The 14,769-nt window shown below is 40.6% G+C and overlaps 2 protein-coding genes across 2 annotated transcripts in view; one reads left to right on the forward strand and one right to left on the reverse strand.

Moving 5' to 3' along the window:
- The window catches only part of LOC126095199 (DNA helicase MCM9-like), a 152,632-nt gene extending 147,429 nt beyond the window's left edge, over positions 1 to 5,203 (forward strand). The window contains exon 13 of the mRNA XM_049909931.1: positions 3,882 to 5,203. Coding sequence (XP_049765888.1) covers positions 3,882 to 4,960 — 1,079 coding nt within the window. The 3' untranslated portion in view covers positions 4,961 to 5,203. The remainder of the gene's footprint in view (positions 1 to 3,881) is intronic.
- Positions 5,204 to 5,426: 223 nt separating this feature from the next.
- LOC126095204 (E3 ubiquitin-protein ligase Iruka-like) overlaps positions 5,427 to 14,769 on the reverse strand; it is a 126,635-nt gene continuing 117,292 nt past the window's right edge. The window contains exons 7-8 of the mRNA XM_049909937.1: positions 7,083 to 7,195; positions 5,427 to 6,188 (exon numbers count right to left, since the gene is read on the reverse strand). Coding sequence (XP_049765894.1) covers positions 6,068 to 6,188; positions 7,083 to 7,195 — 234 coding nt within the window. The 3' untranslated portion in view covers positions 5,427 to 6,067. The remainder of the gene's footprint in view (positions 6,189 to 7,082; positions 7,196 to 14,769) is intronic.

Genomic DNA, 14,769 nt, shown 5'->3' on the forward strand with positions numbered 1-14,769 from the left:
AAAAGTTCCCAAGGAAAATCTTGAATCTTCTTGGTTTTGGCAGTGTTGTGTGGACGTGCATTGTCATGACAGAAGATAATGCCAGTTAACAATTTCCAGCTGTCTTGATTTTGGATTGCACACTTCACTTTCATTAGCATTTCACAATATATTTCGTAGCCATCATTTTTTAATCAAGAATGGAGATTGCTTAAACTTTTTTTGGTTTGAGTGGACACAAATGGTGCCACTGCATTGACTGTTGTTCCAATTCTGCATTTGTGTATGATATCCACATCTCATCACACATAATATTGTGGAAAAGGAACACATCTTGCGCACAGTATGTGACAGTCTTATAAATCGAGGTTCGAGCAACATTTTGGAATTCATTAGCCAGACCACTAACAGTCAGCTGCCGATTAAAGTTTTTGCTTTACTTGATCAACTATGTTATTGGTCTCAATATTGAGCCTGCTATTCCGCTGCTCATCGTTAACATTTGGGAGGCCATTTTGTAATTCTTAACACCATTTTCTTCACAAGTGGCAGGATCTACAATTGTGCTGGGCATTGCCAGTCTGTGAGAGCAGACTGCAAACAACTACTGAATCAAACAAACACTGTGGTAGTTTCCTAAATAGTCGGCAGACAGCACTGCGTACAATAAACTTCATCAGTTAAATATTGGTCACCAGACCTTGCTTTTGGAATATGCCTTGTACATATTTTTCTATGAGGGTTAAAATCCAAGGAGTTCAAATGTTAATATAGATTTGTGATTGCAACTGCTCATACCAAGAATAGTTTTATATTGCTGGAAATGAGGATTATTATAATTAAAGATAATATTGATTATCAAGATCATTAATATGATGAACAGATGGAACAATTTTTTTTCCTGGCAAGCCAATGCTGCCATTCTGAAGCATGTGTTATCTCAACCAAAAATATTTTTGTATCACTGAAAAGTGCCGCCACCTCACACAGGCCCTTGAGGAACACCTTATAGGCAGATAAACTGGAATATGATTTTCCTAAACCATTTACATCTCTAGTCCACAGTTCTCTCTTAACACACTAAAACAGGGAACCTTCATATTTTCAGAAATCTCAACAAAGGCCCTGGTTAAAATGTTGTCCCCTCCATGCAATTATTGGGTCTTCCCTACAAAACAAAAAGCATTGTGTTACAGTGGAGGGAAAATAAAGTGTAGTACATAGGGATATCTTTGCATCTTGTGACTACTGCTCCTCTGATGAGTACAGTAAATATATCTATTAGTGGACTGATAGTTCCCCTATACAAAATTGCAGTGATTGATAAATTCACTTTCATAATGAGGCCCCAAGCAATGGTCTTAAACACACTTACAGCTTGCATTCCAACCAGGTTGTGAGGTATGGTTGCCAACACACCATAATTTACACCCATGCAGCTCATGACACTTGCAATGCACACTGGTTAGTGCTTGTTTTCCAGTGACTGTGACAATATTCTGTTGTGTGTTCCCACAATGTTTTTAATTCTGGTGCATAAAATCTTAAACTGGAACTTTCATCCATCTCAAGTTTGATTTCTTAATTATAGTGTCCTTGGAATAACCAATCCATCTGGAAACACGGAAATCAGTCACAAAATAATCACGGGACAAAAATTAACCATATCTGATACAGCCACATGTTGCTCACAGCCATTGTTGTAACTTAATATGACACACCGCAGTATCAATGATACGGTTATAATAGAAGGAAACATTCCACGAAGGAAAAATATATTTAAAAACAAAGATGATGTGACTTACCAAATGAAAGTGCTGGCAGGTCGACAGACACACAAACAAACACAAACATACACACAAAATCCAAGCTTTCGCAACCAACGGTTGCCTCGTCAGGAAAGAGGGAAGGAGAAGGAAAGACAAAAGGATATGGGTTTTAAGGGAGAGGGTAAGGAGTCATTCCAATCCCGGGAGCGGAAAGACTTACCTTAGGGGGAAAAAAGGACAGGTATACACTGGCACACACACACATATCCATCCACACATACACAGACACAAGCAGACATTTGTAAAGGCAAAGAGTTTGGGCAGAGATGTCAGTCGGGACGGAAGTACAGAGGCAAAGATGATGTTGAAAGACAGGTGAGGTATGAGCGGCGGCAGATTGAAATTAGAAATTAGCGGAGATTGAGGCCTGGCGGATAGCGAGAAGAGAGGATATGCTGAAGGGCAAGTTCCCATCTCCGGAGTTCTGACAGGTTGGTGTTAGTGGGAAGTATCCAGATAACCCGGACGGTGTAACACTGTGCCAAGATGTGCTGGCCGTGCACCAAGGCATGTTTAGCCACAGGGTGATCCTCATTACCAACAAACACTGTCTGCCTGTGTCCATTCATGCGAATGGACAGTTTGTTGCTGGTCATTCCCACATAGAATGCATCACAGTGTAGGCAGGTCAGTTGGTAAGTCTTTCCGCTCCCGGGATTGGAATGACTCCTTACCCTCCCCCTTAAAACCCATATCCTTTTGTCTTTCCTTCTCCTTCCCTCTTTCCTGACGAGGCAACCGTTGGTTGCGAAAGCTTGGATTTTGTGTGTATGTTTGTGTTTGTTTGTGTGTCTGTCGACCTGCCAGCACTTTCATTTGGTAAGTCACATCATCTTTGTTTTTAAATATACACCGCAGTATCAGATAGAATTACCTCTGTGTCTCCAAAATAGACAGCAGTGGCTGTGGACTGAATGAAATTCTATGTATAGTATTTATTTATGCTTAGATGATTAGACGCTAGTAAAATTTGCACATTCATAACGCGATCAATGTTGTAGAACATCCACAATTTTGTGCTTTTTATTTATGATCAAAGTTGTCCTACCTTTCTTGTTATGGGCATGCAGACAAACCATGCAACTAAGGGGACTTAAATATTAATATGTAAACTACGCATAGAGAGGGGGCCTTCATATCTTCTACCCACCCCTCTCCTTTTTGTGTTGTGTGAAAATTCCATGTTTATAATGAGATTGAATCTTTAATATTTATCTATTTAGTATTTCTGGATTGTTTGAACTTTTGGATTCAAGAAGTTTAGTAGCGCAAATTGAACCAAAATTGTTAAATCTTAAATAAAATATACTCTAATTTTAAGATGTTTCACTTTACTGTTGTCATACTAATGGAGGCTGTAGCCTAAAATTCTAGATATGCTTTACTGTTGTTGGTGGGAAGTATTGGAAACAGTATAGAGGATGAATCCAAACTCTCCACTGAAAAATTTCAGAGGATTTTGGTATAAGGGATGCATGGTCTCTGGTGGCTCATCACAGATTAACTGTTTTGATTTTTACCCCTGTTTTCATCAGTGCAAATACCAATGGTATGTACTGTTTTTCTGCGAACAGTTAACCACAGCAATGCCAATTAATTCTTCACCCTCAATCTTGCTTTCAGTACTTCTTGGAATTGTTTTTCTGTCAGTGTTACATAGTTTTACTGATAATGAGTCAGCCAATGTGCACTTCCTGTATGGGTTCACTTAATGCAGTGGAAGAGTAGCTTAGTGACACTGATGAACTGTTTCCATAGCAACAAGCAACAGTGCTTATGTCTCTGAAGGATGTTGCATTTCATAGGCTCTTTCACTGTTGTAAAGATATTTTAACAAAAAAATTATTTTTGCTGACACACCAAATAAATTATTACCTCTGTAAAGAGCAACTGGAGACCACAGGTCCCTAACACTCAGTAAATATCCATGAACGTGTCAGTAGAGATCAGATGTGAATGTAGAAAAATAAGTCTCCTGTGTTCATGACACCTGAGAATAATTTACCTTTCTGCTTTTATAACAGAACATTGATTTACAACTGCAATCTTTTTGTTTGTTCTTCCTAATTTCAGCCACACTGATTTTGCGGCAGTTGAACTTGGAAGCTATTTTGACAGAAGAACTCAAATCACTCAATAATGTGCACAAGGATTTTTACACAGAGAATAATTCCATACACACTAAGCCACATAGCAGTAATCATCATGCAGTTGAGTGTGAGAATAAAACACGTGCACAAAACAATGCACCTTCTAGTCCCATAAGAGGGCCTTCAAGGAAATATGCATTTCCAACATTAGAGTCACTAGCAGTCTCCCAGAGGCTAACAGAAGTGTTTGATGATATTCGAAAAACAAAAGTACAAAATGCTTGCCAAACAGCAGAATATCAATCAAAAATTGCAGGAATAAAATCTAAAAGGAAATTATTACAAACAAAAATTGGTGATATACAAGATCAAAACAAAACCAGTGCAGTGAAGAAGAGTAAAGTAAATCCTTCAGTTCCAGATAATACTGAGGTGGACGAGGAAGATGTTCATAACACACAATCAGAAAAGACCCATAACAACAGCCCTTTAGTAAATAAAGATGAAGACAGATTGCATCCCAACATTCCCTCACACAACTGCATCAGCAGGGAAGTATTAGAGAGAGAATTTGGTTACAAAAGATCTGATGGTGAACAGGTGAAAACTCTTTCTAATGAAGCACAGTGTGAGAAACCTTGTACATCAGAACGCAGAGACTTGCACTCTCAGCTGGAAACGCCTAAACAAATGCAGGTATGTTTAGAAGACTCGGCATCTCCAAGCAGTAACAAAACTCTAGAAGAACATCATAAACAGCCAGCTACTAAGACATTAAATTTGACTTCTTTAGTAAATTTCGGCAGGAGCCTTACCTCTTCACAAGTGTCATCTAAGAAGCTTCGGGTAAATGAATCTAACAAAAAGAATGTTTTAACATGGTCAGAGGGTTCTGCTGAGAGTATTGATACTGCTTTAAATTTTGATAATACTCGAAGCAAACCAGAAAAGACAATGACCTTAACTTGCATTTCATCAGGGAAAGGAAATTATTTGGCAGCAACTAAGATGAATGTATTTGAAAGAGAAAATGAATTCAATGATGAGGATTTAAGTTTGTGAGAAAATATATACATTTTGGAAGGAGTCTACTAAAATATATGTTTGATATCATTTATTATTTTTATTTTGGTTACAGCAAAGCAATGTATAAAGTAAAGCAATATTTTTACAGTGACAATTTTACAAATATTCACCCATTAACTTATGTAAACTTTCGATGTTATATGCTGTATACACCATATGTACAGATAACTGATAAGTGCTGTGACAATAATAAAATGTTTTATATTCAAATAATGGAAATCTCAGTATTCTACATTTGAGTTGAGATTCCTTTAATTAGCAGGTCACCAAAACCAAAAGTTTGTTGCACTTTTTTTGTTTCAGCAGTGCATGAATCTGCAAGTCTGATATTTACAGCCAAAAGAAATATGCAGATATGCTCCAATTATTAAAGCTAGCTTTAATCCACTGATTATTGAACTTAAAAAATTAAAATTTTAGATGTTTGGTAATGTCCATCAGGTTAATTTTTGTTGTGTGACAATTCTCACAAAGCTTTTTTTTTTTTTATAACTATATACGACGAAGTAAGTGGTGGGATTGTGCAGCACTCACTGGTAAATAGGAGAAGAAATATTCTGCCATGTAAACGATTCAAATTATTGATGTCCAAATGTAGCATTATTGCATCCTCTGAATGTTCATAAATGATAATATTTTAAATATAAATACTGTAACTGTATCATCATGATGCCAGTATTCGAAAGTGAAATCAATCACCCTTATGTCAATTTCTCACATGTTCATGTAAGAATCGCTACAGGTTCTGGTTACTGTTCTTGACAACAGAGTGACTTATTTAGCGAGTATCTTACAAAATGAAATTTTAATAGTGTTGTCCCACACAAATACTCAAGCAGCAAAAAGGCATGTTAAGCAAGCTAATAATGAAATTTATGATACACACAAAGTATACTTTCCAAAATGATGGGGACTAAACATCTCCATATGGGAAGAGCTATCATAAATAACTACTATACATCAATTTGAGCACTTTGCTGGGTACATCCAATTTATTCATTTCTAAACAAACAACAGTACCTTCATTTGCTATGAGTTTATGAGTGGGATTAAAGTTTAATTCAAGAAACAGGTACTTCAAGGCTAATCAAATTCTAAATCCATGTTGAAGTCTGATGGATGAGTACTGCGACTACTGCTGGACGTGGATGTCCCAGATGATGAACCCAATGAATTTCGACCTCCCATAGACTCATTGCCAGCTCTGTAGAATGGAAAAAAATACATCTTATACAAATGATAACATGATCTTAAAGTTTGTAAAGTGACTGTGACTGTAACTTAATAGAACAAAACACAAGAACTCCACTAACTCCATAGTCTAGTGGTAACTGATGTGGAAACCAGTATGCTCTGTAGAAAAATGCAAGTGAAGTCAAGTGGCTGACTTATTAAATTTTCTGTATTCCATTCACAATTTGTATCATTATCAAACAAAACACAAACTTGTGTGATGTTCCCTATAAATTCAATGTTGTTACTGATCAACCAATGTCAAGCCAGAACTTTCCCAATGGTGCATGTGCGTGTGGGAGGGGGAGGGGGAGAGGTGGACATGCCGAACTATGGAACTTCAAAAATTAACAGCCCTGCAATTTCTTCATGCAAGTCACATTCGAAATGACATCCCTCATCATATGTTACTATTAACAAAACGGAGCAAACGTGAAAGTTAACTCATTAAATGACAAAATACAAATAACAACAAAGAGGATGGATAACTAACATAAACTGCTGGAGACACACATGAAAAGTAGTGGGACTGCTGGTCTACTGAATTGCATTGTTCTTCAGAGCATGAAGTTAATATTTCAAACATTTACTCAGCTTTTGCATTTATTCTCTTTCAGCAGATAAGTGTGTGATAACATAAACAGATACTATTTCTTGTCTCTACTTCTGAAGAATAATTGCTCAACATCCAGATATCATGTGTGTGTGTGTGTGTGTGTGTGTGCGCTTTTTTCCTAAGTTACAAAGTGAAAAAGCAGGAAATGACTACGCTTAAAATCAGTTAAACAATTTTCAGGTTCTTTGTAGCACAAATATATGTATATATACAGTATAAACAAAACAGGTTAACATTTATTTTAGTTACCTTATCAGTGCAGCTAAACTTGAGGCCATACTGGATACAGGGCTACTAGGTGTAGTAGAAATCTCCTCAATATCTTCTCCAAGAGTCTTTCTACAAATTGGACAGGTCCCATGCTGAAACCAATTTTGTATCATAACACAGAAGGTAGATTTGGGAACTTGAGAGCAGTGACATAAATGATAGGTCTCTTGGTACATTTAGATATCTATGCAGTAGCTTTTCCTTTCCCATATAGTATCAGAAAATGAGAGACTGCACCTACTCTGTTAAATACGACCAGTTTGAAGATTAATGGCTAATGTTCTTAGTCAAAATGGCACCAGAGGACATGCTGCAATAAGAACAGTGAAGCACTGCTGAACTGGATGGAACGGGTAGATCGTTATTTGGTGTTTGATGACAAAGATAGGAAACCTTCATTCAGCTCAGTGCCACAGTGATACCAGTCCTGACCTCTGATTTGTATCTGTGTGGTAACTACAAAAAGGTGCAGCCCACACCGATGACTGGTCATTGAAAATATCACGATACAGTCGCCCAATAATCAGAGCTGCCTCGAAACGACAGTGCAAGTTTCAGAAAGGTGAACTAGGTATTCCAACCCTGTGTTAACAGAATGTGTAAATATTTCTGGTCTGTGTGGGAGGAACAGCAAAATGAAACCCAAGAGGGCCATTCTAAAAGAAAAGAACATTTGTTTCTCCAGATATTTTTATTTAAGATAACTTTTCTTACATTGTTTTACACCATATTTTTGCGTCTTAGTTACTTTTCTACATACGTTTTCATTTAAATTCACACATTATTCATCGTCCTCAACAAGCTTTCATAAGCCTTCTGCATATTCAGTTGTCACCAATTTGTTGAACCAGAACACCGATGTCTTCTTTCAGTTCACTGTCATTTCCATAGAGCTTTCCCGTTCAGAAACTTATCACTTAAACTGCCAAAGCAAATTCTTCATCAAAGCAAAATAATGTGGGCGAGCAGTACTACAAAGAAGCATGATGCTGCCTACCATAGTTCAGAGGATATGACGTCAAACACTGAGATGCCTGAGGAACTGTTATGTCACGCATGACGTTTGAATTTATTACTTCTTTGCTAGTAACTTTATTTGTAACATGTTTCACTGACAGTATCCACACAAGCTGCTGAATGTACCTACACAAATATATCATTGTACAACACACAGTTCAAGAGATATGATGTCTAACACTGCAAATACCACATTATGCGTGAAGTTTTAATATATTTATTCTTTACCACTAAGATACTTTTACCGTTGAGTCAACTTAAAGAAATCCCCGACATATGGCAGTGCTTTTGACAGCTTTCAACTGAGCAACAACAGCTTTAGGCAGAAATTATAGCCGTCTATAGAACTGTAAAGAGGTGTGGCCATAGAGATGTTTATGAAATCGTGTTATAGATATGAGAAGCAGCTTACAATACAGAAACTGTGATCATGTTTCTCGAATTGGATACTGTACTTACACATTTGTACATTATGCATATTGCTTTGTATGACTGTTTAGAATGATATCATTGAATTCACTGGTTCTGCTTCCTGACTTTATGCATAACCCAAGTCTCTTCATTAGTAACAAGTCTCTTCATTAGTAACAATGTGGTTCAAAACTGTGTTGCCATCCTTTTCGTAGCAAGTGAGGAAAGTTAGTAGAGATCCCATTTGGAGGAATGGAGATGGTGATATGGGTGCATGGCGGCAAGGTCTTTAGTGCCCATGCAAAAGCAGATTGAGACGAGTGTCAGTAAAATATCCAGTACAGAAAGATAAAACCTAAAGTGAAACACAAGTAACAAAGGGTAGAAAATGATGTGTGGACCTACATTGAAGCAGGGGCATCAGTAGTGAAACATCAACGACACAGTCTGGGTTTCTGGAGGAGCCAAGGTGGAAATCTGCTCCAACCTAGACATAAAACATTAAGACCAGCCACATACATTTCTAAAAGGCAATCCTGGGTGCGAATCCCATAGGGCTCGTTGCTCATTGCCAGGTATGAAAAAGCCATGCCAGTGGAAGCCAAGCAATGGTACGGTATGCAGGTGTGTATGGCTTGGACAGTGTTTTATATATCTGGTGCACCGTACACACCAGTCACTAATGTGAAGTGGCGGTTTACCAGCCTCTGCACAGTAGCTTGGTATGGGGCTTGTTCTGAATGCCCCAGTGGCCAATTGAATGCCTTCATGATGCACCATGTCCAACATTTTCAAATAAGGAGGTCTCTCAGACCGTGCACCCATAATCGAGCTGAGATCACACAAAGGCCCTATAAAACTGGACCAGACAAGTCCTGTCTGCTCCTTATGTAGTGTGACTAAGCCAATTTAAAATACTGAGAGCCTTAAGCAACCATTTCTTCATGTCCTTAAGATGTGGCAACCATGTAAGTTAGCTCTCAAATATGGGACCCAGAAACCTCACTGTGTCTATGTAATTGTCCCTCATCCTCAACTCAGGAAAGTTTAAAATGGAACGAGAATGGTTAAAAAGAACACACAGACTTCTTGGTTGAAAACTTAAAACCACTCTTCTACACCGATTCATCCAAATGTCTAAGAGTGAGTTGCAAAAAATGGTTCAAATGACTCTGAGCACTATGGGGCTTAACATCTGAGGTCATCAGTCCCCTACACACACACACACACACACACACACACACACGCACGCACACCCGAGACATGATTCGAACCTGCGACCGTAGCGGTCGCGCGGTTCCAGACTGAAGCACCTAGAACCGCTCGGCCACACTGGCCGGCAGTGAGTTGCAACAGACGTGTTGTAGTGGCAAGCTTGGAAGAAGAAAAAAACACAGAGAAGTCATCCGCAAACAAAGAACACTGGACAGGACTCTGCACTGCTGACATAATATTATTAATAATTACGGCAAAGACAGTCACACTTAACACACAACACACTACCTTGAGGGACTTTGTTCTTCTGCTCAAAGCCATCAGAGAGAACGTCACCGACTCGGTATAAAAAATACTGTAGCGAGAGAAAGGACCGAATAAAAATGGGAAGACAACCATGAAAACCCCAGTCATGAAGCTGCTTGAGAATAAGATGACTCCAAGTAGCATCGTAGGCCTTGTCGATGTCAAAAAATATACCTAAAAGGCAATGTCAACACAGGAAAGCCTGTTGTTGTTGTATAGCTGCCTCCAGGAGGGCCAAGTTATCAAAGGTGGAGCAATACCTCCTGAACCCACACTGAAAGCAACTAAGGAGTTTCCTGGATGCTAACATCCAGACAAGGCAGCAGTTGACCATCCACTCCAAGGTCTTCCGCAGGCAGCTAGTGAGCGCAACGTTGTGATAGCTACTCGGGCACGTACAGTCTTTCCCAAATTTTAAAAGAGGAAAGAAACTGACCACGAGTTGGGAAAGTGACCTGATGCTCAAATGGCATTAAACAGTGCGAGGAGGGTACCTTTGTTTTGGTTGGTGAGGTGCTGCAGCAAACTGTAATGAATTCTATAGTGACTGGGGGATGTATTAATGCAGAATCCGGCTCCAAGTAGTAATCTTCATCAGAGGCAGACCGGAAGTCCAAACTGCTCCTCTCAGCAACCGCTCTATGGTGCTGGAAACCTGGACCCTGACTGGCAGTTGTAGTAACTGTGGCAAAATAGGCCGCCATCATCTGGGCAATGTCTTGCGGATTGGTTTGGAGAGTGCCATTCTGCATTACAGCAGCCATGGGGCACCTCCCACCTCTCCCAGAAATTCGCCTGATGGTCTCCCATACAACAGAACTCTTTGTGGAACGATTAATGGTGTTTAGGAACTGTTGCCATGACCTCTTCTTGCTCTCTCAAACAATCAACACTTTGCACCGCCACCCAGAAGGCTGCAAGATTCTCTGCAGTTGGCTTACACTTGAACTTACGCAGAGCCGTGTGCCTAGTCCTGGTTGCAGAGCGGCATTCATCACTCCACCAAGGGACAAGGTGGTTCCAATCTGCTCTACGGAGCACCCATCTCAGTGGCAGAGAACGACCCAGTTGCAGTGCAAAAGTGCGTAATCTGTCCTGCATTTAGCAAATACGCACACAATGACCTCAGAAGCCTCTCAACTGCTCTTCCCCGGGACAGGTAGTTGCAAAGCCCCAAAGTATACTGTGTGCATTAGAATCACCACAGATGATGAGAGTCCGCCGCTCGTGGTCTCGCGGTAGCGTTCTCGCTTCCCGAGCCCGGGGTCCCGGGTTCGATTCCCGGCGGGGTCAGGGATTTTCACCTGCCTCGAGATGACTGGGTGTTTGTGTTGTCCTCATCATTTCATCATCATCCAGGAAAGTGGCGAAATTGGACTGAGCAAAGGTTGGATAATTGTACGGGCGCTGATAACCACGCAGTTGAGTGCCCCACAAACCAAACATCATCACAGATGATGAGGTGGTGGGGGAGCTATGTAAGGTGGTCACTAAGAGCCTCTTCGTCGAGCACATCATGTGGCGGCAGGTAAAGGCAAGCAACGTATTGTCAATGGATGACGCAAGATCACCAATATGGCAACTGCTTGTAAATTCATTGTAAGGGAGAGAGGTGAGGAGTGGTAGTCGGTATTGACACAAATACCTGCTCCTACCCTAGCTCTCTCTCCACTCAGGTTGTCGTCTCTGTGGAGAACATAGCCCCGAAGCTCAAGGGTGTACGATTGATGGAAAAGAGTCTCCTGGAGACAGAGACACAGACACAGGAGTCTACCTTGAGAGAGCAGACGAAGTACCTCCTCATCCATCCTGAACCCCTGCAAATTCCACAGAAGTATGGGAACCATTTATCACGGGGTAACACCTTCATCCTGTCTCTCCACCAGGGTGGGGAGACAGCAGCAGGTGGAGGGGCAGTTGTGGGTCGAGATGATTGCCCCACACATACCACGTACTCCATCAGCACTGGGGACATCGACATGGTCGGATGGTTTACCACTTGATTTTACCTCCTCTTGCTGCTTTACAGTAGCTTTCCGCTATTTTGTAGGCTTTGCTTGAGCCGGAATAGGAGTGGTAATAGACGTGCTGACCTGAACAGCTTCAGCCATTGGAGGTGCCTGGGGCTCCCTCAAGTTGGCCACAGTAATTTTGTTTGGTATTATGAGGGGTGGGGCTACAGGTGTTGGAACACTTGCTGCCTTGCAAGTGCACTGACACGCGCAGGTGTTAGTGCCAATACTCCCCACTTCCGTTTGCATAGAAGCATCAGATTTCGGAGTAGGCTTCTGAAGCAAGGACACAAAAGGTGTAGCAAACATGGGAGGCTGCTTGACCATGTAAATCTTTTTGGCCTCACCATAGGGAATACGCTTAGTTGTTTTTATTTCCTGTTCTTTGCGTTTCTCTAGAAAGATTCTGCAGTCCCTATTCCCAACTGGGTGTTGTCCAAAGCAACTGATACATTTAGCTGGAGACAAGCAATCAACTCCTCCTTGAGCGGCCTTACCACACGTCGCTTCTCCTTTACACCCGAGGGTTGTATGCCCAAAAAGCAGGCATTTAAAACAGCACATTGGGTTTGGGACATAAGGCTGTTGGTTTAGGCGAAGAAAGCCTGCCTTGATGTGCTTTGGGAGTTTGAGGGTGTTGAAGGTAAAAATGAAGGATTTCACCAGATTTCCATCCACCCTTTTCGTAACATTCTGAACATCCACAACTACCTCCGGAGCCCACTCACTCTTCAGTTCTTCGAGTGGTAAATAACAAGGTCCCTACATGATACAACACCTTTGCTAAAGTTCACAGTGCTGTGAAGCTCTGTATTAATGGCATATTTGTCCAGGCACTTTCCACTCTGTAGGTCAACAGCTTGTTGGGAACTGGATGTTTCAACCAAAAGCATCCCACTTCGCAACCGCTTTGCAGATTTTAAAGTCCCAGCAATTCCTGCTAAGCTCTTCTGGATGTAAAATGGCGAGCCCTTATCGAAAATACTTTCTTTCCTTATTACTAAAAACACATTCCGATTACTATCCTGTGCTCTGTTACTCTTTACTGCTGTGTGCTGCCTTACTCTTGCGTCTGGAGGGTTGGCTACTTGAGCCCTCTTATTAGTTGGGGTATTGTACTTTTCAGTGGCCCACCCATTCTGCTGGGAGAAGGAAAAGAATATTTCTGAGGATGCATTTCGGTCCCATGAGCAACTAGGAAAATAAGGGTCCACTCAGACAGAGCCCCACACGCCTGAGTAATCCTCATACAACTGAGGTGCGGCAGGTTCCCCAGAGGCTGCCTGCTAACAACTGTTCCACCTCAACAGCCATGCATCTTCTCAGCACGCAGCACACCTTTGAGATTGAGGTTTTTTTTATAAAGGTTTATTCTGACCTCGCAATCCGGGCAGTCAAGCCAAGATCCCCATTCCCTGATACACACAACGTTCCACTGCCGCGCCGCACAGTGGTCACTGAAGCATGCCCAGAGCTTACGGTGACAGGAGACTGGCGGCGCTTACCAGTCCCCAGTTCAGGAACCCTGGGGTCGCCAAGCCTGTACCCAGCAAACGAATGCTGAGCCCCTGAGGGCAGAGATCCCATTTGTTCTTTTTGTAAGTTGAGGAAACCACTAGACACATACTTTTCTATAGCCCAAGTGGCCACTAACAATTTGATGAACAGCTGATCGTAAAATTTCAGAAAAAGCACAAGCTCAGTCTATCCTGTACAGTAGCTTTCTTTGAGGAGCTGACTGTCCTTACTGACATGGTATGGTTTAGAAGGCTTGTGAAGCTAGAGAGAATAATTTACATCCCAAAACTTCTCAGATACATGGAGAACATTATAAAAAATTGGGCTGGTGTGAGTAGAACTCTTACACTGACAGTTCCAAACAAACTTAATTATGTATATAGACAGATCATCCATTTTCAGAATCTCTACCATTTTTAACTGTTATTGATATTGACACTGGCAAGATACTGGTTTCAGAGATTCCAAGAGTTTCGGGAATGTGTTAATTTCAATAATATAAATGCGATGTAAAGTCATGCAAAAGACAGGAGGCTTAATATAATAATGATCAGTAGTTTTTCATTCAGGTAGAATAGGTCATGATGGTAAAAGACAAACAAGGAATGACTTTATCGCTCATATGATGCGTTTCGGAGTTTATCCATCATTAAATATCCAGGAGCGATTACTACATGTAGTCTTAGAGTTGTGTATGAAATAAACACCTGGAAATGCCATATCTACATGCAGTAATCACTCCTGGATATCTGAAGACTGATAAATTCTGAAACACATCATATGAGCAAAAAAGTAATTCCAAGTAATTCCTTGCCTGATGTTTGACATAATAGTGTTGTGACCCTGTCAGCCTAAATGCAGATCTACTGACTGTTTCAAGTTTGACACTTAATAACAAATGAAAGAAATGTTGTTTCATATTATGTAATTATATATTAACAATTTTCAGATTGTTTTCTTTACTTACACTGTAAAAAGTTTCTTCCAGCCAAATTGCATGATTCTAGGCCAATGGGAAGTACACTATAGGTTTCGATAAGCGAGTTTTATTGTGCGACATAATTATAAATTTACAGTTTTTGGGGTTTTTTGTTGTACTGTGAAACTTCCTTTTTCCAAATTTCATGATTCTAGGCCTACAGGAAGTGCCCTATAGCTTTTGATAGCAAGTTGCGAATGTTAAGGTA

The sequence above is a fragment of the Schistocerca cancellata genome, chromosome 8 (assembly GCF_023864275.1).
Source record: "Schistocerca cancellata isolate TAMUIC-IGC-003103 chromosome 8, iqSchCanc2.1, whole genome shotgun sequence".
Lineage (NCBI taxonomy): Eukaryota > Metazoa > Arthropoda > Insecta > Orthoptera > Acrididae > Schistocerca > Schistocerca cancellata.